The sequence below is a fragment of the Bicyclus anynana genome, chromosome 22, assembly GCF_947172395.1.
Source record: "Bicyclus anynana chromosome 22, ilBicAnyn1.1, whole genome shotgun sequence".
Lineage (NCBI taxonomy): Eukaryota > Metazoa > Arthropoda > Insecta > Lepidoptera > Nymphalidae > Bicyclus > Bicyclus anynana.
In genome coordinates, this window is record NC_069104.1 from 9575922 (window position 1) to 9601989 (window position 26068).

The following is a 26068-nucleotide window of genomic DNA, read 5'->3' on the forward strand; positions in this document are numbered from 1 at the left end:
ATATTGTATTTTAAAATATTCACACGACATGTTATAGAATATATTTAATCTTGTGAGGTAGCGTGTATCCGAACGTTTGCGTCATCGAATGACGTTGACGGCCGGCGGCCATGTTGTGTACAGAAATAGACCCGTGCTGTGAGGCTGTGAGCATTTACGACACCGCGTGTTCGATAAACTGAATACTGAAAAGACGTGATATCTAATATTTTTTTGCAATATATTGTCATATTAGCTTCTTTGACTTTGATTATGTATTGGAATTGTAATAAATTAAACACTTTTAACCATCAATTTAATTCCTAACTAAACTTGCAAGAATAATTTTCACGTAACATGTATCGACAACTTAAACCACAAATATATGGACTTCACTATTTTGAAGAATTTTGACATCAAGTGTCACTGTCATAATTAATTATTTTTACACACGTGGATTTTAGTAAATACGAATTAATAAAAAGTGAATAATAAATGGTGATCTAAAATACCTTAAGATAGTTTCTATATTGAGTGCTTTGTATATCTTCTGTAATGATTATACACGAGCACGCTTCGTGTTGTGCGGAGAATTCCGAATCTAACCAAGTTATGGAATCAAAAAAGTATCTTGTTGTGAAGAACCATGTACGGGAAATATCAGAGGTAGAGTCCAACCACAGCGATGACCAAGGACAGACTCCGAAGGTTACAGAGTCTTCGCGTAAAGGTAAAAAACGTAAGAAAGAAAAATCCAGCTCCGACGAGGATTTATTGGCCAGCAGAGATTCAAATGAAATATCCAGAAGTGATATAGAAGAACTGAAGTCGGTATACAAGAAATGTAAATCTGTATTGTTGAAAATAGAATCCAAATATGGTCATTTACTGGACTTGGACGAAGAGGAGTTTATTTTTCGAAAAGATGAACACGAAATTGACTCTCAGAATGTATGTAGGTGTGCCCTAAACAGAAAAGTTGTGTATACAGATGACGGAGAAGTAATCCAAGCTGTAGGGAATAATCACCATATATGTGCAGAAAGGTTACCAACCTACAAAAATCGTTTACCTGTAAAGCCTGCCAATATTGAGACTGAAACAGAGATTGTGCAATTACCTGATACTATACAAGAGTTAGAAAACATGTTAAAAGACAAATTACCAGCTTCTCAGAGGCGGGACGTGATAAATAAAATGAAATATTTAAGATGGGAGAACTCGAATATGATGAAGTATGATAAACAAAGTTTAGTAGAGAAATTAAAAGTGAACCCTGATGAAATAATAGATTTTAAAGGCACTAACTTTTCATCTATACCTGGATATCCCATCAAACCGGCATGACAAATATATTGGTTGTTAAAATGGACTAAATGTTATTCAGAGTTCTAGAAAAGTGTGAAGAAATCTGCAAAAGATTCTTTGTTGTGTGAGGGACTTTCATCTATACTACAGCCGTTCTTGAGGAGTACTGTTTAACAACAAAGAAATTAGAAATGGAGGTAGAAAATGCATGTCATTTCATAACTTATTTGTTTTAAATTATGTATGCATTGTTTGTAAAAATGATATATAAAATATATTAACCATATGTAATCGTTCTAAGCTTATTAATCAAATTTATTTTTATAAATTGAAGTACAAGTTAATTATAATTATTATTAGGTGTGAAATGACGATTTATACCCTCATTCTTAATTTCTTTGTTGGTAAACAGTACTCATTAAGAAAGGCTGTAGTATAAATAAGAGTTTCCCAACCTTGTTGTAATTTTTTTCGTCAATAAGTTATTTTCTTGCCTTATAATATGTATTCTGAGACATTAACACAATATTCAAGAAATATTTATTTATAAAATAAAATTGCCAAATATATTGTGAGCGCATAAATTATAATTGCAGGTTAGTTTAAAGAAAATCTCCTTTTCACAGTTTGTGTAAATAGAATTGTTATTTTGAACATTGTTGAATACTTTATAGATGCACTGTTAGGTGATGCGAGATATTGATAGCTAGATAGATAAAATATAGCTTATGACACTCACAAAAAATGTGGCTTTCCACAACACCACAAACTTTTCCTCTATAATATTAGTACAGATACTTTGGTTGGTTTCACACGCTCACTTCCCATTCCTGCATGAATATATAGCCCGTGTTATCAGTTTAATGTAGGGTTATGGTGAAAGAATTTTTGAAATTGGTCCAGTAGTTATAAATACTATTCAATACAAACAATCAAATCTTTCGTTTTAAGAAATTGGCATTTGAACAAAAAGGAATTAAATGTATTATTGAACAATAACACCACCATTGCCAACTGTCTACAACCCACTGGAGATGCACCTTACTGATTGGTAAGCCTTAAACACTTATCATAGTTTATATAATAGTACATATACTCAGTGGTGTGTATAAGGTGTTTAACTAGGGTATGCACTGTAAGTAAAAATTGGAAAATTCCTTGACCAACTATGTATTCTGTGGTCCAACATAGGTTTGTATTGAGTTCTTAGGGTAGGCAGTGATTTTTTGCATCTATGAAGTAATATAGATATTGAAATGGTAACATTTTATTTAAGAAAAAATGAAATTTTATCTCAGAAGAACTCATTCTCATTATTTTTGACTTAACAAGATTACTATAATTTTAAAATATATACATTTTGTTGTAAACATATAACTATGAGTATGTGCATGAAGGTATTATTAATATTTTCATAATAAATCAATATTGATTATATAAAATAACAACAGTCTTTTATTGATACCATATATTTTATTTGCTGCTAAAGGAAGGGATAGTAATTTATAATAAATTAAATTATAATGCAAAAAAATCGACAAATTTTTGACTAAACCAACTAATATAATAATATTGTTAATTCAAGGTATAGAATTTTAATATTATACATACTTTTCATGAAATTGGTTCAGAATTATACACACTTAACACAATCTTTCTTCTTTATTATATAAGTGTGATAGATATTATATTTAAATGTAATTAAGACCTCATCGTCAATGGCGTGGATAAGGCTTATGACTAGGGTAAGATATGTCTAAATAATGGAATTTTTTTCTTAATACAGGTTTGTAATGAGTCCTCAGGGTAAATAGCAGGTGTTTTTGTATTTATGAAGTGCACCCTACCCCTCACCACAATCTGCTATTGTGGTATTTGCCAGAGAGGTTGTACCAAGTATAGTTCAAATCAAATAAAAATTCATTTATTTCAATTAGGCTTAGTTTCATTATGAGAGGAGACTGAGAGAGCTCAACAGTGACCCGAATATGGGTTGTTGATGATAATGCTTTTGAAACATCAAGTTATGTCATGATTTAATGGTGATAATTAAAGTTGAAAACTTAAAATCAAAGTTATGAGGTTTCCAAAATGCTGTTATCTGAGAAGAGCCTACAAAGTTTTAAATCCTATAATTCAAATTGAAGAATTGAAATGATGTACTGTCACTAATAAGATAAACCATTTTCTCAATAGCTGTGTGAATAAAGACAAACAAACACTTTCACATATAAGAGGTAATGTTATGTGTGAGTGTGTGTCTCTACTTACCATTCTAATTAATCACGTATTTATTCACGGTTCCTAATATGCATACTGGAGTTTTGTAGCAAAAAGCTATTTATTCAATGTTTGACTTGTAGCATCAAGCATGGTGTGTCGCATCATAATTTTAGGATATTAAATCACTCTGCATGGGATTTTTCGCCTTATCCCGTATGGAATTAGGAACAAATGGCTGTGGTTTACAATTGACTTAATAGTATCACTGGGTATAGAATGTCCATTGTATGTAAAGTAGCTAGGGCTGCCGCATTAGCATCTTTTAAAATCTTTGAAAATAAAATTTTAGTAGTTGTATGCTCATTTCTTTCATTGCCGTTATAGCCCAGTGGATATTATCTATGTCTTCGATTCGGAGGGTGTGGGTTAGAATCCGGTCAGAGGCGTACAGCTCCAACTTTTCAGTATAAGAATTTAAATATCACTTGTCTCAAACAGTAAAGGAACTTAATTATTTAATTTAAATTAATTAAATTAAACAAATAAACATTAATTTTATTTCTGCCGCCGATCATTATTGCTGTATTCCGATCGGAAGGGTATGAGTGCCAGTGAAATACTTATCTTCTTTCGATTGACGTGTGATAAAGGTAGCGTTTTTTTATGACACAAACCCTTTGTACGTTAAAAAGAATAATCTCCATGATAATTCATGTAGGTACCTACTTACCTAATTACTTATCTATTTGAATCGTATGTTTATTTTGGTCTTCTATTGGCATTTGACGTTCCTTTGTACTATTTATAAAAAATGCGATTCTAAGACATAAGAAAAATAAAATGACGTAAAAAAATACATTTTTGCCTATCTGTTTGTCTGTAAGAGCTTAGATTTTTTTGGTTATAGGTTTGACAGTGTGGAATAAAGTTGAAACAAATGCGATTGAAATAATTAACAACTGGTGGTAGCTTAATATGAAAACTGAAGATAATGAAACAGAAGTGCGCCCCAAAAAAAATTAAATAATAGGTACATGATACTTCAAGGACAGGTGACAACCCTAAATGTAACCCACAAATGGTTTTGCGGGCGTGGGTTGGGCTTACATGCCAATTAGCACCTTATCTGCTTATAATAGGGCCTAAATAACTAACCGGGTATGCAAATTGTGTATACGTATAGGATTGCAGGTTGAATAGCGATGCCGTATAATGTTTACTGCGTACGCGATAGCTTTGTGAAATAGTTGGAATTCGATTTGTTTGAGGCTTTCGCGGTATTGGGTGACAACGACAGGTGGGGATTTAGGTAAATAAATAGCTGTACACTGTGTAAGAGCTTTGTCTTTGACTAGGTAATCTATACTTCTAGGTACCTATACTAATATTTTAAAGCGGTTTTGTAGTGTTGTAGGGGTAATCTCTGGACCAATTTTGAAAATTCTTTTACTTATCAATATATACTTATAAAGTCAAGTTATTAGTGAAAGGGAACTAGAACTACGCGGGTAAGACGGCGGAGTATGAAGTAATTAGTTAATTACATAGGCGCGTGTTTATATTACCTTACACTAGCAGACGCGTTGCAGATTCACTCGCGTGGTTCCCGTTGCTGTAGGAGTATGGGGATAAAATACATAATATGATGTTCACAAATAACATGGCTTTCTATTGGTAAAAGAATTATCAAAATCGGTTCAGTAGATCCAGAGATTACCCACACAACTTCACAAACTCATAAACTTTACCATACTTTTTCTAAAATCAGTATAGATTAGCGGATTCCTGCAATTTTGCTCGTGTGAAAACCTTGAACCATAACATTTCATACACGTCTAAAAGCTTATTTTCAAATCGCTCTAATTTACCTACTGTGGAAAACCACATTAAAATCCATTGCGTGGTAAAAAAATCTAAGCATACAAACGCGGGAAGCGATTTTGTTTTATAGATAGATACCTTTATTTTCTAGCTGTGGCGTGCACAGTGTTTTTGGACAGGGTAGGCATAATAATAAATTTTGTTAGTTTTTATTCAAATTGTGTTTAATTTGACAGAGAGAGAGAGAGAGACAATCTGTGTTTCTATGAAATTATTCTTACAAATACCGCAGGATCATCTATTAAAGTACCTACTTAGCATGTATTTATCACTGTACCATTGTAGTTTCACTATTCGTTTAGCCATAAAAGGGTAACAGATAGACAAACTTACTCACCCATCTTCTTCCACATACCTATAAAAAAGAAAGTCATGTTAGTTGCACTATTTATAACTTTTCTTATTATTCTCTACAAATTAGCCCTTGACTACAATCTCACCTGATGGTAAGTGATGATGCAATCTAAGATGGAAGCGGGCTAACTTGTTACGAGTAGGATGAAATCACTCCTTTCGGTTTCTACACGACATCATACTCGAACGCTAAATCGCTTGGCGGTACGTCTTTGTCGGTAGGTAACTAGTCACGGCCGAAGCCTCCCACCAGCTAAAACAAAAAAATTAAAAAATGTCCGGACCGATTTGGCTGAAAATTGGCGGAGCTTACCTCTCCATTAATTTTTCAGGTAGAACCAGGAGACGGACATTGGATACGTAGGGGTAGGGTAGGAGTAGGTTTGAGATTTTTTGTTTTTTTTTATTCTTTACTAGTTAGTAGGTATAGTGTAGTGAGTAGGGGTATATTAGGGTAGGTGTAGGGTGCGGGTTCACGCGGACAAAGTCGCGGGCGCTCGCTAGTTTATAACATTATTAGTTAAGAATGTAGCACATTTTTACGTCGCTAATTTCGGTGCAAACAAAACGGTGCATAGCATTTCGTAGACTTAAAAAAAACAAGACATATAGGTATGATACGACCGAGTTGGGAAAACGTGATCTTGTTTGAGAAATTAACGCCACCCATAGTTGTTTGAACTCGGTGTTATAATACCTTCGAACTTTAAACAAGGCAGTACGGTAATCTCATATGGCGCGACGTAGCGTCATCGGTGGACGCCTACAATAGAGCCTTCGGCGTGCCATTGGAATATTAAATTAAAAAAAAAACCTAAACAGTATTTCGTCGCGTTAAAACCTTTTTGCACGCTTTAAGTGAGATTTTTGTGGGTGTTAACAACTAGATACTCTTTTGTTATTTGTTTATGCCTTTATGGTATTAGTGAGTGTTTGTTTAAAGTAAATACTGTCTATGTACCTACCTATAGTGTTGTGAATTCGAGTGTTTTAGATGTGATACTGACGTTTCTATGAATGAACCGCGTACAGAGATGAAGTTGGATAATTTTGGATTTGAAAAATTACAGGTTTCAATACTTTTTCTCATAATATTATTTTATACTTACTAGCATTTAACTTTTATACTACACTATATAAAATATAGCTTTAAAGAGATATGACACCCACAAATTGTGACGGCCTCCGTGGCGCAGTGGGATGCGCGGTGGATTTACAAGACGGAGGTCCTGCGTTCGATCCTCGGTTGGGTCGTTTGAGATTTTCTAAATTGGCCCCGGTCTGGCTGTGGGAGGCTAGTTACCTCTACCGGCAAAGACGTATCGTCAAGTGATTTAGCGTTCCGATGCCATGTAGAAACCGAAAAGGGGTGTGGATTTTCATCCTCCTCCTAACAAGTTAGGCCGCTTCCATCTTATATTGCATCATCACTTACCGTCAGGTGAGATTGTAGTCAAGGGCTAACTTGTAAAGAATAAAAAAAATAATCTGGCATTCTATTGGTAAAGGAATTTTCAAATTAGGTTCAGCAGATCCTAATAATACCCCTACGACCTACGACCCAGGGATAATACCCCTACGACCTTATAAACTTTACCTCTTTATAATATTAGTACCTATACATAAACAGTGTCCAAATATTAAAATAAAGTAAAGTTAACAGTGAAGTACGAAGCCGTGATAGCCCAGTGGATATGACCTCTGCCTCCGATTCCGGAGGTTGTGGGTTTGAATCCAGTCCGGGGCATGCACCTCCAACTTTTCAGTTGTGTGCATTTTAAGTAATTAAATATCACGTGTTTCAAACTTCCAGATTCCATTTAATTTTCATGCAAATCGGTTCCATGCAATCGGTACAGTGATTAACTAAAGCCGATTAATTCATAAACTTTCAGGATCTACAGACCGTGGTTCTTTCACGTGGTTATTTCAGAAACGGCTTTAATTAATACGTCACTGGCTTGGCACCGCCATCAAAATGATCAGAAGGTAGCACATACGATGTTATTTTTTGCTGTTTAGTTTATTTGTGTGATTTTGAAGACGGTTAATTTTTTTTGTTAAAAACAGATTTTTTTATTTTAAATATTTCGAAAACACTGGCAAAACAAAATAATTATAATCAAAGGTAGGTTGTTAAGTTAAATACTAAAAGTTAATGTGTTTTGTAAGAAGGCAAACAGCTTCTGTTAGTACTAACTATAACTAGGTAGGTACACTAGGTATTTAAATGGCTTAGCTGTAACTTGAGTTCTTATACTTACCTTGAATAGTAAACTTCTATCTGGACTGGTTTCATGTACTCGTAGATTTGTAATTAGCCATTTGTTGTGCACTATGGTCGTTTTATTGCAAGGTCCCGGGTTCGATTTCTAGGGATAAATAGAATAGAATATATTAAATGTCACACATTGTAAGAAACCATTGCTTCCGAATTATCTGTCGAGCTTTAGAGCTGCTTTTATTATATTTTTTAGAGCTTATTTTATTCATACTACTATATTATACCTAAAAGTGTAAACAATAATGAAATCTTAAAAAAATCAGTAAGCCTTTTAAAATCAGGGTTCACAAGGTATAATCAACTCCTCTAATTGTTGACTAATGTTAGCCGGTCCCCAATAACGAATCAAAAGAATTCATGAAAATCGGGTGAATTGCTTAGGGTGAAATTTCATCTCTTTATTTTGGGTACTCGTAACTAGTCGGGTAAAGAGCACAAAAGTTACAGTATACTATCGGTCTACTTATTTGAATAGTTAATTTTAGAAAACGACTTTTGGATTTAGACGCTATCAAGACTTATTATAAAAAATGCATAATATAAAAACAAATACTTACAATGGTTTCAGAAAGCTTTATTAGGCTTAAGTGAAAATAACTAAATACGTTCTTAACAAAATTAGATTGCACATAAAGCCTCAAGTAACAAAGTATCCAAAGCCACGGTTGCCGCATAACCAGATTACATGCATTTTTCTCGATGAGTCATTGCCTTTGACCTCTTGTTCGACGTTCGATGACTTCAATACCTACCTAAACTTTTGTATCATAGATCCATCGTTCGTTCGTTATCAACCCATATTTGGCTCACTGCTGAGCTCGAGTCTCCTCTCAGAATGAGAGGGGTTAGGCCTTAGTCCACCACGCTGGCCCAATTTTCACGCGGTTTCACCCGTGTAGTTCCCGTTCTAGTGAGAATACGGGGATAAAGTATATCCTATATCACTCACAAATAACGTGGCTTTCTAGTGGTAAAAGAATTTTCAAAATCGGTTTAGTAGATCCCCTCCAACTACAACTTCATAAACTTTACCTCTTTATTATTAGAAAAGAAAATCATAGTGATGATTGTTAAAGAGTTAAGCATTATCATTTGGCTGTAATTGCTGTATGTATTTTATCATTCATCTATAGTTATTGTAACTAAACATTGACCTGGCGCCCTTTCCAATAAGGCGAAGGTGTAGGATTTATAATTATAATATGCGAACCTTCGCTCTCAAGTCTTGGCTTACCTACACACACTATTGCACACATTGGTGATTAAATGATGAAATTATCCACTTATCTATAAAATGAGTTAATTAACTGACTGATTAATTGACTGGCTCAGTTGAATTTCTAAAGCTATTCGAAGGAAGTTGGAAGGACAGCTTCCTGTGACATATCTAATGAAACAGCGCTTTAAGCAAATATTTTGGAAATTTTACCTTACATGACATATCCCCCCTCCCTCATCCCTCCCACCCCCTGTGGAAGGGAGGAGAGAGGGGGGATATATCGCTAAGTTACAGATATAAAGCTTCCATACAGACCTTAAGAAAACATAAAACTTTAAATAGATCCCTAGTTACTGCGTTATAAAGAAAACAACTAAGTTACGCACGATTAAGGTAATAACGCATTAATAAATAACAAGTGGTTGTTCAAAAGAAATAATAATTATTTCACATAATTAATTCTTTATTATAATAGATGTTCATTTGTTACAAAAACCTTCTCCGCTGAGTTATGGGCGAGTGAGTTTTCCCACGCGTTGGTCTAGCTCTACTTACTACAGATTACATAATCTATTTTTCTTTTTTTTAATTTATATTCCTTGTTTTAAGTGGTTATTGTAATTTACAATTCAAGAAACTTCCTTCAAGAGGTTATATCCAAAAGACTTGGTCGATATGTATGGGCCTCATTTCATTTAGTTTTATATATGTCATTTACAGTGAGGGATCCCGCTGAGTGTCAAATCCTTAAACAATTAAAGGTTAAAATCGACACTCAGCGGCTGAATGATCCCCTGGGGATTGCCCTACAACGTCTATGAATTCCACTGTTACTCACTCATCTTCTTCTACATATAAAAAATCCTGTAGCACTCGGGGATAGTCTAGCTTCTCAACAGTGATAGAATTTTTCAATCGGGTCAGTAGTCTAGAGCCCATCAAAACATACAAACAAACAATCCAATCTTTCCTCTTTATACTATTAGTATAGATAGAAGTAGAAGTATACATAAACGATGGTATTACTATGTCTTATTCAATTTGTATTTATATATTCCAAATGAAATCCAAACATGGTTTGCCTGGTTGTGCAAATGAGATGTTTTCATCAGTGCGTAGGAGTGCATTTATGGGAACACATAATTTGTTGACCCGATTGCTTCGAGTGATTTAATTATGATACCTCTTATGTAATGAAGTTTTTCCATAAAAAACTTTCGCTTTTAACTTACATAATGTCAGACACTGACGATCAAGTAATCTCACATGCTTGCAGCGCTAACGGTTTGACGTCCGATAAACGTGACATGGTGAGATTACTTGATCGTCAGTGGCTGACATAATGAATGACTTCTTTCTGAGACGAAAAGTTATTTCAATAAAATTACTTTTAATTTCACTAATTTCATTTTTTAGACGAAATCATTGAGTAGTGTTTTATTATTCTTAGGTTAAATACGATTTTATAGTATAAAAGTATTCTCCAATTAAATAATAAACATGCCAATAAAAGTCGCTAGATTCCAAACACAACTTAATCACTAGCCTAGTAGATAGAATATTATACTAATAATAATTTTATATTATGCTAATAATAATAATACTTCGTAACTCGTTACGTTACGAAGCAGTATACCCTCCCAAGAAATAATTTCAAGTTATTTTTTGACCTAGGTCTCTCAACAACAACAAAAACAACAACAACGGGGAACACCTGGCCTAGATTGTAAGAGTTATGTGTCACAGAAGCCCCAGAGCTCCACAGATTACACAGATTAGTATGAGAAAGGACACAACACAAGCTGAGCGATAACCCGGAGAAAATTCGATTAGCTAACAGAGTTACGTGCACCGTGTTAACTAAGCCAAGTTACAATTTTCACGTACAAACGTAACAGACTGAGTTAGTCGCACTATTCTGTTTTTACGACGAGGTAACGTTGTAGGGGGAAATCGCTGGGCTTTGGCCGTGGTTAGTTACCCTACCGACGAAGACGTACCGCCAAGCGATTTAGCGTTCCGGTACGATGTCGGGCAGAAACCGAAAGGAGTGTGGATTTTCATCCTCCTCTTAAGAGCGCGCAGCACGTCGGTACGATATGGATAAAATTCGAAGCGCAAGCGAGACGCCGAATTATGACTTTCACGGGAGTGAAAAGCACGGAGCGATTGACGCGCGATGCAAAGATATATACCTAATTTTCTATACAAAACAAAAATTTAAGTTTGCTTTTCCTGAGATTGAAAGCAAAATGTGAGCAAAACATGTATTTATCAAAAAAATAAACTATCGAGAAAAGTTTTACATATCGTGTATTTTGTATAGTCATAACGAAGCTAACACTTTGAAATATCATTTACCCAAATCAGGCTCCTAACTTTTCCAGAATCTGAGATCCAGAACCATTTGTAACCACCAAATTACATAATAGTGCACACTCTTAATAATAATTAGTCGTAATTCATCATTTGCACCTGAGAAATTTCATTCAATCGCGTACTCACCTGTACCGCTCAGAAGTGACGGCATAGTGCTCAGAGTTGTTTTCTGATATAGTAACAGCCTTTTAAGCGTCATTCACGTTGGTTCATTTCACAGGTATATTTCGTTTCAAGGGCTTGTAGCCTATATATAGAATGTTTCCAACTTTTAGGCGCACGCTTAATCGGGGAAGAAAACTGGTATTTTTTACTTTTGTTATTTCTTAAGTAAAAACCCCGCAGTTTATTTGATTTTTTTGCTTGGGAAGTTATGGAATACATCTTACTTATCTTTGCTTTCACACTTAAAGGCCCCCTGTAGTCCCGGGGCGCCGTAAAATTGACACGGCAGATACTATACTATTGAAATAGCCAAAAGGTATTTAAAATTAAGTATTAAATATCAGACTAATGTGCAACGGTATGTTAATGTGAGTAACATATATTCACTACACACGCATCGACAATGGTTCATTGATGCTAGGAATTTTGATGGATTCCTTATCGGTGTTACTAGAACCATGACTCAAGCAACCTTTCGCTATTCAAAGTATTAGGGCGGCTCTAGCTAATTAAGATCTTTGGTTATTAGGATTAGGACTATGGGCCTCATAGGAAGGCTCAGAGTCACACAGCGGGCGATGGAACGAGCTATGTTAGGAGTATCTCTTCGTGATCGAATCAGAAATGAGGAGATCCGCAGAAGAACCAAAGTCACCGACATAGCTCAACGAGTTGCGAAGCTGAAGTGGCAATGGGCGGGGCACATAGTGCGAAGAGCCGATGGACGTTGGGATCCCAAAGTGCTGGAATGGCGACCCCGCACTAGTAAGCGCAGTGTTGGCCGACCCCCCACCAGGTGGACTGACGACATCAAGCGAGTCGCAGGGATTCGCTGGATGCAGTTGGCTCAGTATCGTGATGTTTGGAAGTCCCTACAAAAGGCCTATGTCCTGCAGTGGACGTCCATCGGCTGATATGATGATGATGATGATGTTATTAGGATTACTGTGTGTACTTGTACCAGTAATGTCGTGATAGCCCAGTGGATATGGCCTCTGCCTCCGATTCTGAAGGGTGTGGGTTTGAATCCCCTCCGGGGCATGCACCTTCGACTTTTCAGTTGTGTGCTTTTTAAGAAATTAAATATAAATGTCTCAAACGGCGAACGAAAAACATCGTGAGGAAACCTGCATACCAGTGAATTTTCTTAATTCTCTGCGTGTGTGAAGTCTGCGAATTTGCATTGGGCCAGCGTGGTGGACTGTTGGCCTAACTCCTCTCGTTCTGAGAGTATACTCGAGCTCAGCAGTGAGCCGAATATTGGTTGATAATGATGATGATACCAGTTATGTCTAGGTGCAATTTCTACAAGATTTATTTTAGAGTGTGCTCAGGAACTGATCTCCTTCACCTTCATATCATACCTAAGACTGCGAGGTATCGTAGAGATTCTTCGGACGCGATTGTTTCTACCGTGAAAATACATGAAGCTTCGTTTTCCTATCTACAATGTGGGTATCTTAAGTCGTATCTTATCTTAAGTATACTTAGTAAAGCTTAGTAGTATTAATATAGCTTAACAGAGCTGTTTGTGACTAGTCAGAGTCGAAAAATAATTAAATCAAATCATACATTTTACAATCCCTATCAATATCTCAGAGAGTCTTTTCTGACGACAAAATAATCTTCATAGTTTTTGCAGTTTTTAAGAAAATTGAAGATAGAATTGACAATATATTAGCAACGAACAACCAGCTATTATCGTTGACGATGTAATAGGATCTCTAACCAGATTAGAAGACGTGTCGCAAGGTATCGTACTGGTATGGCTAACAAAGGGTTTTTTATGCAACGCGTGCCTTTATCTTGTGCGAATATATCGAGGTCAGCAGTTGAACAACATTGCAGACCGATTAAATACTGAATGTTTGTCTTTTTAGTCATTCTATAAAGATTAAAATTTAAAAATATATAGATATTACTAGTGGACGTATATAAACAGGCAGACAGAAGTGGAGGACTTTGTTTTATAATATGAATATAGATATACCTAATTAGTGAGATAAAGCGTCTTTGCCGGCTAAGACGGCCTGTATCCATGTGGAATGTCGGTTCTCTTTCTACAATCGCAAATGCTTCCAAAGTTATCGATCGGATCTGTCATTTCGCATACATTATTTTTATTGTTCGAAGCGTTAGCGTTTGTAGAAAGATAATAAATGTGCCCTAAAGTCCCTGATTTTTTAATTCACGCACATGGATTCCAAGGTGGTGAGGTGTCAAGACTTCGCTGAACATCGTACTTCTATGCCGAGGTCCGACTTTAACAGTAGACGCCCTTCGATAGGCTTTTAGTAACGACCCCTACCCTTAGGGCTTGATTCTGGCAGAGCTCTGCGGTCAACCAAACCCTCGGTGATAGCAAAATTTTCATAATTTATCATTACCATTCGATATTCGGCTCACTGCTGAGCTCGAGTATCCTCTCAAAATGAGAGGGAGGGTTCTAACATTCAGAAAATTAAGAAAAATCTCTGGTATGCAGGTTTCCTCACGAAGTTTTTCCTTCACCGTTTGAGACAAATGATATTTAATTTATTAAAATGCACACAACTGAAAAGTTGGAGGTGCATGCCCTGGACTAGATTCGCACCCACACCCTCCAAAATTGGAGGCAGAGGTCATATTCACTGGGCTATTATGGCTCTTACAATATGATAGCAAAATATATTACCTAAATTATTCAGTGTTAATATGACAATGCTTCCTGTTCATAATGCTTCCTAGATTTGAATTAAAACTAAAACAGGTATAACGACATCGCTTTGTAACCGAAACCCGCATTGTGGAAATTATCCTTAATGAAGATCTCATTACAATGCCCTTTTATATTAGGCGTGTCCCAGAAAGCCTTTGGCGCGTGTGCGCGCTTTCTCTTTATCATGATAATTGTTCTGTATAAAATGACAAAACTGGATAGTTGCATATTCTCTTTCTATTTAGAATTGCAAGGTATCATATAACGTGGTATGTTTAACGATCCCCGGCTGGACTGGTGGGAGGCTTCGGGCGTGGCTAGTTGCCACCCTACCGGCAAAGGCGTACCGACAAACAATTTAGTGTTCCGATACGATGTCGTGTATAAACCAAAAGGGGTGTTTTAATCCTCCTCCTACCAAGTTAGTCCGCTACCATCTTCGATTGCATCATCACTTCCCATCAGATGAGATTAAAGTCAAGGGCTAACGTGTAAAGAATAAAAAAAAGTAAACGTAATTGTATTATCTATACTAATCTATACTAATATTATAAAACTGAAGAGTTTGTTTGTTTGCTTGAACTCGCTAATCTCAGGAACTACTGATCCGATTTGATAAATTCTTTCAGTGTTAGATAGCCCATTTATCGAAGAAGGATATATTATATATTTTAGCCCTGTATTCCTACGGCAACGGTAACCAGGCGGATGAAACCGCGCGGCGTCTACTAGTTCCTCAATATTTATATATCTAATATCTTCTATTACAGACAACAGAACGTAACTCCGGCTGGGAGACTCACAGGGTGCGGCTGAACCGCGTGCCGGGCTACGGGTTCGGTATTGCCGTGTCGGGTGGAAGGGACAACCCGCACTTCGCCAGCGGGGACCCCTCCATCGCCGTGTCGGACGTGCTGCGCGGAGGACCCGCCGAGGATAAACTGCAGTATGTTTATTTATCACGTAGTTTCCGTTCCTATGGGAATAATGGGATAAAATATAGCCTATGATATTCCCTGATAATGTGGCTTTCCATGGGTGAAAGAATTTTTGAAATCGGTCCAGTAGTTCAGAGCCCAGTTCCCAGAGTTCAATGCAAAGAAACAATCAAGTCTTTCCCCTTTATAATACGAGTATTCTAAAGATTATGTCCAGACAAAAATCGTGACAGCATTCGTACTAATGCAAAAACGGCGCGAAGCACCTGACTTCCTAGGCATTGGAAATTCCTCATCCTTACATCAGCTTTGCTGGACAGTGTTTGGGAAGCTCCGCGACATCTTTACGTCCAAAATTCCCAAATGCCTGAAGGCGAAAGTCTTCGAACAGTGCGTGTTGTCAGTGAGGACCTATGGTCGCTAACTATGTAAGAGCCTCATTAGAAAGCTCAAAGCCACTCAGCGGGCGAAGGAGCGAGCTATGCTTGGAGTTTCTCTGCGTAATTGTATCAGAAATGAGGAGATCCGCAGACGAACCAAAGTCACTGGCATAGCTCAGCGAGTCGCGAAGCTGATGAAGATGATGACATCAGACGTTGTACAATGTACAGCCATTGCAAGGCGCAGACCTTTTATCTTCTAAAGACAACAATCCTGAGTCGCCTTCATCCAGGGACTGTGAGACTGGTTTGCTTGGTAGCAGGAATAGGGGTGAACGCGCTGTTTCATTAGACATTAGAGTAGATAGATCGCCCGCGCTAAAAGAAGCTAAATGAACCGATGACGCAGATGACTCGCAACTGTGCAGCATCGGCGCAATGTTGCTTGTCTGTCGGAAACTATGGAGAGTGCAGGAACTCCACGATCTTGCTATACTACTGCTTCTATTCATAGAAGACTGTTTATTTTCAGAGTGAACGACAGGATAGTATCAGTGAACGGCGTGCCGCTAGAGAATGTGGAGTACGCGCGCGCCGTGCAAGTGTTGCGCGAGTCGGGTGCCACGGTCTCGCTCGTGGTGCGACGCCGAGCACCAGCGCCGCCGCCCACCGCGCCCACGGCCATCAAACTCGCGCTCACGAGGAACGGGAAGAAGGAAGGTGAGCTCTATGACATTGTGATACGGTTGACATTAGTTTGTCGCTAGCTTTCATATCTTACTCGCTTACGGAGAACGGGAAGAAGGAAGGTGATGTCTGTGCCATTTTGTTACGGTTGACATTTAGGATTACAACCAGCTGTTCTTCTAAAACTTGCGCTCATGAAGAACTATCCCTCTTTATGTGGATTGACGACATTAGTCGTTTTGAGAACCGCTGGATGCAGGCGGCTCATAAGGACCGTGATGTTTAGATGTTAATACAAAATGCTTATGTCTAGGAGTTGAGTATAATGGGCTGATATGATGGCGATGATAATTTGGAAACTGCTTTTAATTTAAGCATAGTTGTTCTCAATATTTTCTTTTGAAGAACCTACCATTTCTGCTGCCAAACAGTGTCGATATGTCGGTCTGAACCCCACCTTAGGACCCCTTGTCCATCGGCTCTTCGAACTATGTTCCCTGCCAATAGCCACTTCAACATCGCGACTCGGTGAGCTATGTCGGTGAATTTAGTTCTTCTTCGGATATCCTCATTTCTGATTCTATCACGCAGAGATTAGAGTTATTTCTACAAAGTAACTCTTAGTGATTTCTACATAATTTGAATGGTTAAATTTGGGTCTAAATAATGTTAATAATTTCATTTACCATCTCATCCAATTAGAAGGTCCGGTTTAGTATTGTTGCGTTAATGAATATAGGAAATCCTTTACTGCCAAAGAAGTGGTTTACCTTGAGTCTTTCCGGACACCTAGTATTTTGATGCCTAACTTGATAAACATCTAGGCAAGCGCATTCCTTTCTGCATTATAAAACTTCTTGCAATGGAATGTAAGTCTATACTTTAAAATGTTTGCATTTATACGAGAATATAGCCGTCCTTAGGGCGTTTTATTTTAAGCAGTTAGCCACTCGAAGTTTTTTTGTGCTGAATAGCCCTAAGTTTAACTGTCTAATAAACAACAGAAAGTGGAACTCATGATCCAAAGCTGCATTGGCTGAGGAACGAGCAATGCATACGATTATTTAATAAATACCAGCGAACCAGCTAGCTGCTTCCTCCGCGTGAATTTAAGTTTTTGGATTTACCTACTAGTATATGTTCATAACCTCTTCCATTTTCTAGTAGCTATAAATTTTCTCATTAACATCGATTCAGCAGTTCCAAAAATTACCCCGGACTAACAGATTCAAAATTTAAAAAAAAGTTTTGTTGTGTCTTAGTATTACATATATACCTACTTATAATAAAACTGGTCTTAAATAACTAGCACTAAAATCTCAAACCAAACTCACATTAATTTTATAGAATGTCTATTCAAATGTTTATTCCTCTGAGTTGTACAATTGATAATCTAGGCTTTGTGATTATTAGTTCATTTGTAAGAATCTCATTAGTTGTTATTTCATAAGCTCTGTGTATGTAGAAATAGGCTAAGTTTGTAAATAAATCTAATTGGTAGCTCCAGTTAAAATATATATTGATAAGATTATTACACTTCTTGTTTCAGACTTTGGTATAGTACTAGGCTGTAAAATCTACGTCAAAGAGTTAACAATGAGGGCGAGAGAACAGTTTAACCAGGCGGGACAGGGTCTCTGCGAGGGTGACGTCATCACCAGGATAAACAACACGGCGGTCACTGACGCGATGACCTTGAAGGAGGCGAGGAAGCTGGTGGAGTCCTGCAAGGATCGCCTCAACTTGGTGATAACGAGGGAACTGATCAGGGAGGAGACTGTCACCAATGGAAATTACCAGAATAATTATAGTAGTTTAGGTAAGTTATTTAACTTTTTGCTCTTTTTTTTTGGTGACGGTCAATTTAGATTAGTTTGAAATACGCCTCCGTGGCGCAGTGGTATGAGCGGTGGATTTACAAGACGGAGGTCCTGGGTTCGAACCCCGGCTGGGCAGATTGAGATTTTCTTAATTTGTCCAGCTCTGGCTGGTGGGAGGCTTCGGCCGTGGCTAGTTACCACCCTACCGGCAAAGATGTACCGCCAAGCGATTTAGAGTTCCGGTACGATGCCGTGTAGAAACCGAAAGGGGTGTGGATTTTCTTCCTCCTCCTAACAAGTTAGCCCGCTTCCATCTTAGACTGCATCATCACTTACCATGAGGTGAGATTGTAGTCAAGGGCTAACTTGTAAAGAATAAAAAAAAAAACCTACCTACCATTACTTTATCTGCGTTATCGATTTTCTACGTTTCATTGAAAAGCGGAAATATACCTGTGCATTGTTTGAGTTTGATTATGTGAATGAATAATGCGTACCATTTAGACCGCTTTTTTTGAACAATTTACGTGCTGTGGCCAGTCCTGGATTAGCATATAAGCTATTAAAGCAATTTTGGCACCCAGTCTAGGGGGCACCGGAGAAGAAAGAGAAAAATTTCAAAATCCGCGTGTTTGACACATATTCTGTGTAGTATATAGGTAATTCACATAAAGATAGGACATCAAGTTACCTTAATTCGACACTGCTGACTGGCTGTGGCTATTTAAAATAAGAGGCGTAATACCCCCGTGCATCAGAGAGCACGTAAAGCCCTCAGTCTTAGTCAATATCATTAACAACTAAAAGATAGTGGTCGTTAAAGAATTTATAACCTTATACCCTAGCCCGCCGATCCACAGTTTTGTGTCTACGGTCCATATCCGCTCTCCTATGAGAACGCCTGACGCCTTGTAGTGAAAATAAGATCAGCACCAACGTGCCTACTGACAACCCTTCGTGGATATCATAAAGTAGGCATATGACATTTCTCAGTTGATTTGATGTTTATTTTAATTGATTGTTAAAGACCAAATTAGTGAATAGGCCGGCTGGTGAGCAATCTCCTTCTTCTGACAACAACTATTGACAAAATTGATTGAACTTCCTTCTCTTTACAGAAGCAACCCCTCACACAACGTTTCCCAACACCGGAGAAGCCATGTCCAGCCCCTACTCCAGCAGCGGACAGAACCTCTACGTCGCCGCACCAGTCAGAGGCGCTGACAACAGACGAGGCCCTCCCTCACACGAAGAACACCCTCCCCGACCCCCTCCGCCTAGGAATGATGGTATGTGCTGATAATAGACTAGTTGACAACTAAGCGCTAAGACTAGTAAGCGCAGTGTTGGTTGACCCCCCACCAGGTGGACTGACGACATCAAGCGAGTCGCAGGGATTCGCTGGATGCTGGTGGCTCAGTTTCGTGATGTTTGAAAGTCCCTACAAAAGGCCTATGTCCTGCAGTGGATGTCTATCGGCTGATATGATGATGATGAGGATGATGATGACAATTTTCAAGATTCCGAACGTACGTAGTACAACAACAGAACCCTTATATTTTTTAATTGGTCTTTAATTGTTCAACATTGAACTAGATTAAAAAAAAAACTTTATTATATATTTTCGAGACCTATTATAAATTTTTATTTTTAAATGTTTTTATGGCAATACAGCGAGAAGCGACTTGTAACATTATACACAAAACTAAACTAAATTATTATTAGCAAACCTTTGATTTTGACTATCGATTTAACGTAGTTTTATTTTTAAATTTATTCACTAGAAGAAAGATACCAGAGATGATTGGTTTTGGGAACTTTGCCTCTCTGAAAATTATTAAGACAATGGAATCTCATTTTGCAGACTACTACAGCAGTCGAAGGCAACTATATGAAGAAGATGGAATGACAAATCAAAGAAATAAGCCTCCGTAAGTAAATTTATCAGCTAATGCCGATCTCGCTTTATGCTTTTCTAAATTTTAACTATTATTTTGGGTTTGATGACTTGATAGTTATAACATTAGTGTATTAATTAGTGCTTCCACAACGTCATAAATCTTACTTCAATGGGTTTAACTACAAAGATAAGCACGGATATTATGTTTTACTATTTGGGAAGTAATTGAAATTGTTCAGAAATGGAAACCATGAAAATTGTATGTTTCTTTTTAACCGACTTCAAAAAGGAGGAGGTTCTCAATTCGGTCGGTATTTTTTTTTTTATGTATGTACACCGATTACTCAAAGACGCCTGGACCGATTTCAAAAATTCTTTTTTTGTTTGAAACGGTATAGTCCCCATTTGGTCCCATTGCCATCATGTCAAGATCTGATGATGGAATCCTGGAGAAATTGAGGGGAACTTTCGAAAATTATATGAGTGTCTAGTGTGTTCGTAAACTTTTCCATTTAGTACTTTTAAGCACTACAATTTCATGAAGGTTTAAAATCGATCTGATGATGGAGCCATAAAACAGACGAGGGAACTCCTCGGCGATTTACAGCAGTTATCTTGTGTTTGGGCTTGATTAATTTGTATTAATGAGAACTTTCCATATAGATAGGTTGTGACTGTCATTTAGGGGTTTGGTGTTGAAGACCAAGGACAATTAAGGGAACTCCTTAACAGTTTATAGTAACTACCTGTGTTTGGCCTTGATTAATTAGTATTGCTGAGAACTTTCCACATAGATAGGTCGTGACTGTCATTTAGGGGTTTGGTGATGAAGACCAAGGACAATTAAGGGAACTCTTTATAGTAACTACCTGTGTTTGGCCTTGATTAATTAGTATTGCTGAGAACTTTCCACATAGATAGGTCGTGACTGTCATTTAGGGGTTTGGTGATGAAGACCAAGGACAATTAAGGGAACTCCTTAACAGTTTACAGTAACTACCTGTGTTTGGCCTTGATTAATTCGTATTGCTGAGAACTTTCTACCTAGATGAGTTGTGTCTGTTACTCGGGGTCTGATGACGAAGACCAAGGTCAATTAAAGGAACCCTTTAACGGTTTACGGTAGCTACCTTGTGCTTGGGCTTAATTAATTTGTATTGCTGAGAATTTTATACCAAGATGGGTTGTGACTGTCATTAGGGGTCTGATGTATTCGTTTGAGATGCAATTTTACACTAAAAATGGAAAAATAATAAAAATTTTAACAAAAAAAATACAACCGACTTCAAAACCTAAAAACGTACCCACTAAACTAAAAAGTGAAAAATAACATCATAATATGTTCTACCTGCTGATCAGTATGAAGGCGGTGCTTAGCCGGTGTTGTCTTAATTTAAGCCATTTCTGACAGGACCACATGAAACAACACTGTCTGCAAAATCTAAACAATAAGATATTCTCACATGGCTTAGCACCGCCTTCATACTGATCAGCAGGTAGAACATATTATGATGTTATTTTTCACTTTTTAGTTTAGTGGGTACGTTTTTAGGTTTTGAAGTCGGTTGTATTTTTTTTATTAAAATTTTTAGTTTTATTTTTGCGATAATTGTCCTTGCTTCGTTCGAGGTATTATCTCCATAAATTATTAATTAGTAATTCTCTATGGTAGTTACAGAGAGTGTCCTGAGATAAGTATTTTTCAATCTTACTTCAAGATCCCCAACACAATTGTAAAAGGAACATATTTCGAGAATACTGTCGCCACCGTGACTAGTTGCCTCGATTGGTGACAGAAAAACTAGCAAATTTTTTGTGCAAAAGATCAACCTGGCTGACATGGCATGCGGCATGGCAACAATCTTGCCGCCATTCCTCATTTTGTTAATTGGCAAACAAGCTTTTCCTCATAATACTCCTTTTCAAAACCTGAAAATAATATAAAACGATACAATAATAATATTTTATCTGCTATGTCCTCAGGAGCGAACCACGGTTAATAAGTTTTCAAAAGGAAGGCTCGGTAGGGCTGCGGTTGTGTGGAGGCAACCGCTCGGGGGTGTTCGTGTCCGGGGTGCAGCCCACCAGCCCCGCCGCGCTGCAGGGCCTGCAGCCTGCTGACAAGATACTTAAAGTAAGTCAGAAGTATACCTTTTACCTATAATATATGACGGAATAGCTCGACAAAATGCAGGCAATTGAAAATGTTTCTGAAGTTATTCGACAAAACGAAAGAAATGTTACATAGCAGAACCAATGTAGTACTGGTAGCAGGCATGACAACAATAGATACCTCAATATTATGAAAATCAAAGTAGATCCATCATGTCAAGTTGTGGCGAGGAGGAGACTATGTCACTCTAAAGTTGTCGACTGTTCCATGTACGCGCTGGTGGGGATGTGAGTTACTATGATAAGGATACAGAAAATATAATTGGACTTGACGAACCTGACCATGGAATATATTGTTAGGTCCACGAAGGCTAAAGGAAGGTATTAGGGATGAACGGTATAGGTACACCAATGAACCTGTGTCATGGGGAATTAAGTTAGGAATAGTCCCTATTTAGGATTGATCACCAGTCTGACGTTGTCAAATGTCCTCTCTGGAAAAATGTGTATAGAAAACCCTACCAATATAATACAGACGCTAAAATTGTTTGGCTATATTTTGTTGATTCTATTTTTATGCAGTTTACAAGAGTAAGCTCAGCTTTTACCAGGCTTTAGGATCTGTTTTAATGGCAAAGTAAAAAGAGATAAAATAGAACTAATCCAAATCACACATGCATGAAGTTGTGGTTGTCCAAAAGTGTTTTACCTATATAGTTCATAAATCCTCCATTCCAGGTGAACGACATGGAGATGAAGGGCGTGACGCGCGAGGAGGCGGTGCTGTTCCTGCTGAGCCTGCAGGAGCGGATAGACCTCATCGTGCAGCACTCGCCCGACGAGTACAACGCCGTCGCCAGCGGACAGATGCGTGCGTACTTTGACTATGACTACCTAATGTAATCATCATTATATCAGCCGATGTCCAGGACATAGGCCTTTTGTGGAGACTTCCAAACATCATGCTCCTGAGCCGCCTGCATCCAGCGAATCCCTGAGACTGGCTTGATATTCTAGTACCTTATTAACATCGTAATTTACATCAAATGAATACTATTTTTTGAAGTAAAACTTCTTTAGGCACGCTTGATTTGGGGGTAAACTGGTAAATTACGTACGCGTAACGCGTTTAGACGTTAAGCTAAAGAAGTTTCTCTTGAGTCATGGGGTCTAAAGAACACTAACTTTTTATTATAGTGGGATGTAGACCTGATGTGGACCTGTAGGAAGAGATGCATCATAATATACCTGGAGCTCGAGACGAGAGAAAGACAGATAACAGTAGCTGCGGCATCGAAAATATCGCTCCCTCTTCTATTGGTTTTGTGCGATAGCGATATTTTTTTGACTCGCCGATATTGGTCGACAATATGCCTTTTTCTCATCACGAGATGTTGTTGCCGTACATACCGTGCCGTGCCGTAACTTTGGCTGATAGGACGAAAGAGATAGGACTGGGACGCCGACGCCATTGGACGAAATTTTGTCTATATTTCTCTCTATTGGTGCACCTTTGGAGAGTTGTTTGAACCAATACCGTCTGTCCCCAGCGGGAGACTCGTTCCACATCAAGACGCACTTCCACTACACGGAGCCGACGGAGGGCGAGATGTCGTTCCGCTGCGGCGACGTGTTCCACGTGATGGACACACTGCACAACGGTACCGTCGGCGCCTGGCACGTCTACCGGATAGGTAAAGCCATCATTGAGTATAGAACTCAAAATGTTATACTCGCATGTGTACTAGTTGATCCGGCGAATGCTCTGCCATATAAATTTCTAAAATCGCGATTGGTGTGTGTGTGAAAAATACTATGCATTTTCAGACCTACAAAATATATTTACAGGAATTGTAAAAATAAGGTTAGCAATTTATAGTCTCATCATCATTAAGAGTCCCTTATTTCAGAATTATCTTGAGTCCCTCATCTCAGAATTATCGACTTCAAAACAAAGCAATTAGTATGAACTTTAGTTGCACATCAAAAATCAAGATTTTAGGATACTCCGTCTCAAAACGCGAATCTCAAACTTCAAGTCTATAATAGTAGGTATGTGTCAAACTTCTAGTCAGCTCTGAACACGAGGTGTAGGGCTGTGCAAAGTATAAAAGTATTTCTCAACGGGGTTATAAAACAAAAAGAAAATACAACTTCAGATTGTATCTAAAGATACAATCCTTGAATATTAAAACATTGTAAAAAGATACAACTTTATTGTTTCTGGGCTTAGACGACTAGATTCCAGAGCCTAAAAAATCTTTATTATCTATAGGTCGGAACAACCAGGAAGTACAAAAAGGCACGATACCAAACAAAGCCCGGGCCGAGGAGCTCGCCACGGCTCAGTTCAACGCTACCAAAAAAGAGATGTCAGGGAACGACGTGAAGCACAACTTCTTCAGGCGGCGGCGGTCTACGCATCGACGGAGCAAAAGTCTTGGAAAGGTAGCCCTTGTTTATTTGTTTTAGAGCTGTGGAAGTACCTACTACTGTTTTATAAGGAGTGCCTGTCTACATAGTCCTTATAAAATTTAGAACAACCCTACCACCTCCCTCGAAACCTAGAAAAACCTCCTTATAACCTAGAAAAATATAACCTTATAACTCATTCTTGATTATGCCAAACATTGCAGGGTGTTAGAGTAATCATAACCTGGTGCTTCTACTGCTCGAGTGGTTGTGGAACTGTTAGATATCATTTAGAATATTGTGATGTGTGGCAAAACTGATAAATAAAGGTCTTTTCTTTCTTTCTCCTTTCTTGCTGTATTATCGCCATGCTTATTATCACTTTCAAGCAGCATTTATGTATTGCGCTCTGAAGGACTTGGTTACCGAAGTTATGGCAGGTACATGAAACTTCTATGCGCGGCTTTTATAGCGACGTGTTGCTTGCATGCCATGCGTGGTGTGTTGCGGACTCTTATCGGACAAAGGCACGTTTGAAACCCTCACAACTTTAATTTAAAGTTTCTGACTACTTACTTAGGTACTAATAGTGCTCGTATACTACATTTTCATCCCTATACTTGACAGAGTGGTTGTGGTCACTTTATAAGTGGTGGGAAGATTTATGGTCGCCATTCCTCAATTTCTGACGCTCCTCTATCTCTTTCACGGTGCGCAACATTGAGAGCGGCTTTGCAATGGTGCATAATCGAATTTTCATCTAATTTCTCTTGACTTCCCAGGAACACTGGGACGAAGTCGTGCTATCGGACAGCATAAGCAAGTTCCCGGCGTACGAGCGAGTGGTGCTGAAGCAGCCCGGGTTCGTCCGCCCCGTCATCGTGCTGGGCGCCGTGGCCGACATAGCGCGAGAGAGGCTTCTGTCTGAGAGTCCGGACAAATTCTCCTCACCCAGTAAGTGTCGTTTTTAACATTTTTAAGCATAAAGCGTGTTTTTTATACTTTTTTGGGAAAATAAAACAATCATGTCCCCAAACAATTTTATTAAAGACACGAGAATGCAATGGTTTATTTTTTTCTAGATTGTGACGCTACCCTGCAAAACTCATATAATTAATAATTTGGGTCTGTATTTTGTAGCTTTAAAAAGTACAGCACTTTCGAAGATACTTAGGTTCCCTGGTTCCTGGTTTCCTCAATTTCACATAGAGTTAATCTGTTCTGTATTTCCATCCATATTTTCCAGATCTCTCTGGAAGAGTCCTTGAATTTGTCTATATGATATTTTGACACGAGATTGATTCCACCGTTTCCAAAAATGGACAGCAC

At 38.0% G+C, this 26068-nt stretch overlaps 1 protein-coding gene across 7 annotated transcripts in view; it reads left to right on the forward strand.

Annotated features, from left to right (window-relative positions):
* LOC112054313 (tight junction protein ZO-3) overlaps window positions 1-26068 on the forward strand; it is a 168978-nt gene that overhangs the window by 120992 nt on the left and 21918 nt on the right. For 6 of the 7 annotated variants that reach the window (XR_008251989.1, XM_052888429.1, XM_052888433.1 and 3 more), the window contains 10 exons: window positions 15261-15436; window positions 16341-16528; window positions 18045-18314; window positions 19434-19604; window positions 20180-20246; window positions 22199-22349; window positions 23066-23198; window positions 23878-24021; window positions 24603-24775; window positions 25522-25693. Coding sequence is in view for 6 of the 7 variants with exons in the window: in XM_052888429.1 (XP_052744389.1) it covers window positions 15261-15436; window positions 16341-16528; window positions 18045-18314; window positions 19434-19604; window positions 20180-20246; window positions 22199-22349; window positions 23066-23198; window positions 23878-24021; window positions 24603-24775; window positions 25522-25693 (1645 nt within the window). In the remaining variant the exon portion in view is untranslated. Of the gene's footprint in view, window positions 1-6492; window positions 6816-15260; window positions 15437-16340; window positions 16529-18044; window positions 18315-19433; window positions 19605-20179; window positions 20247-22198; window positions 22350-23065; window positions 23199-23877; window positions 24022-24602; window positions 24776-25521; window positions 25694-26068 lie in introns of those variants that run through there. The other variant, XM_052888432.1, reaches the window with a different exon arrangement.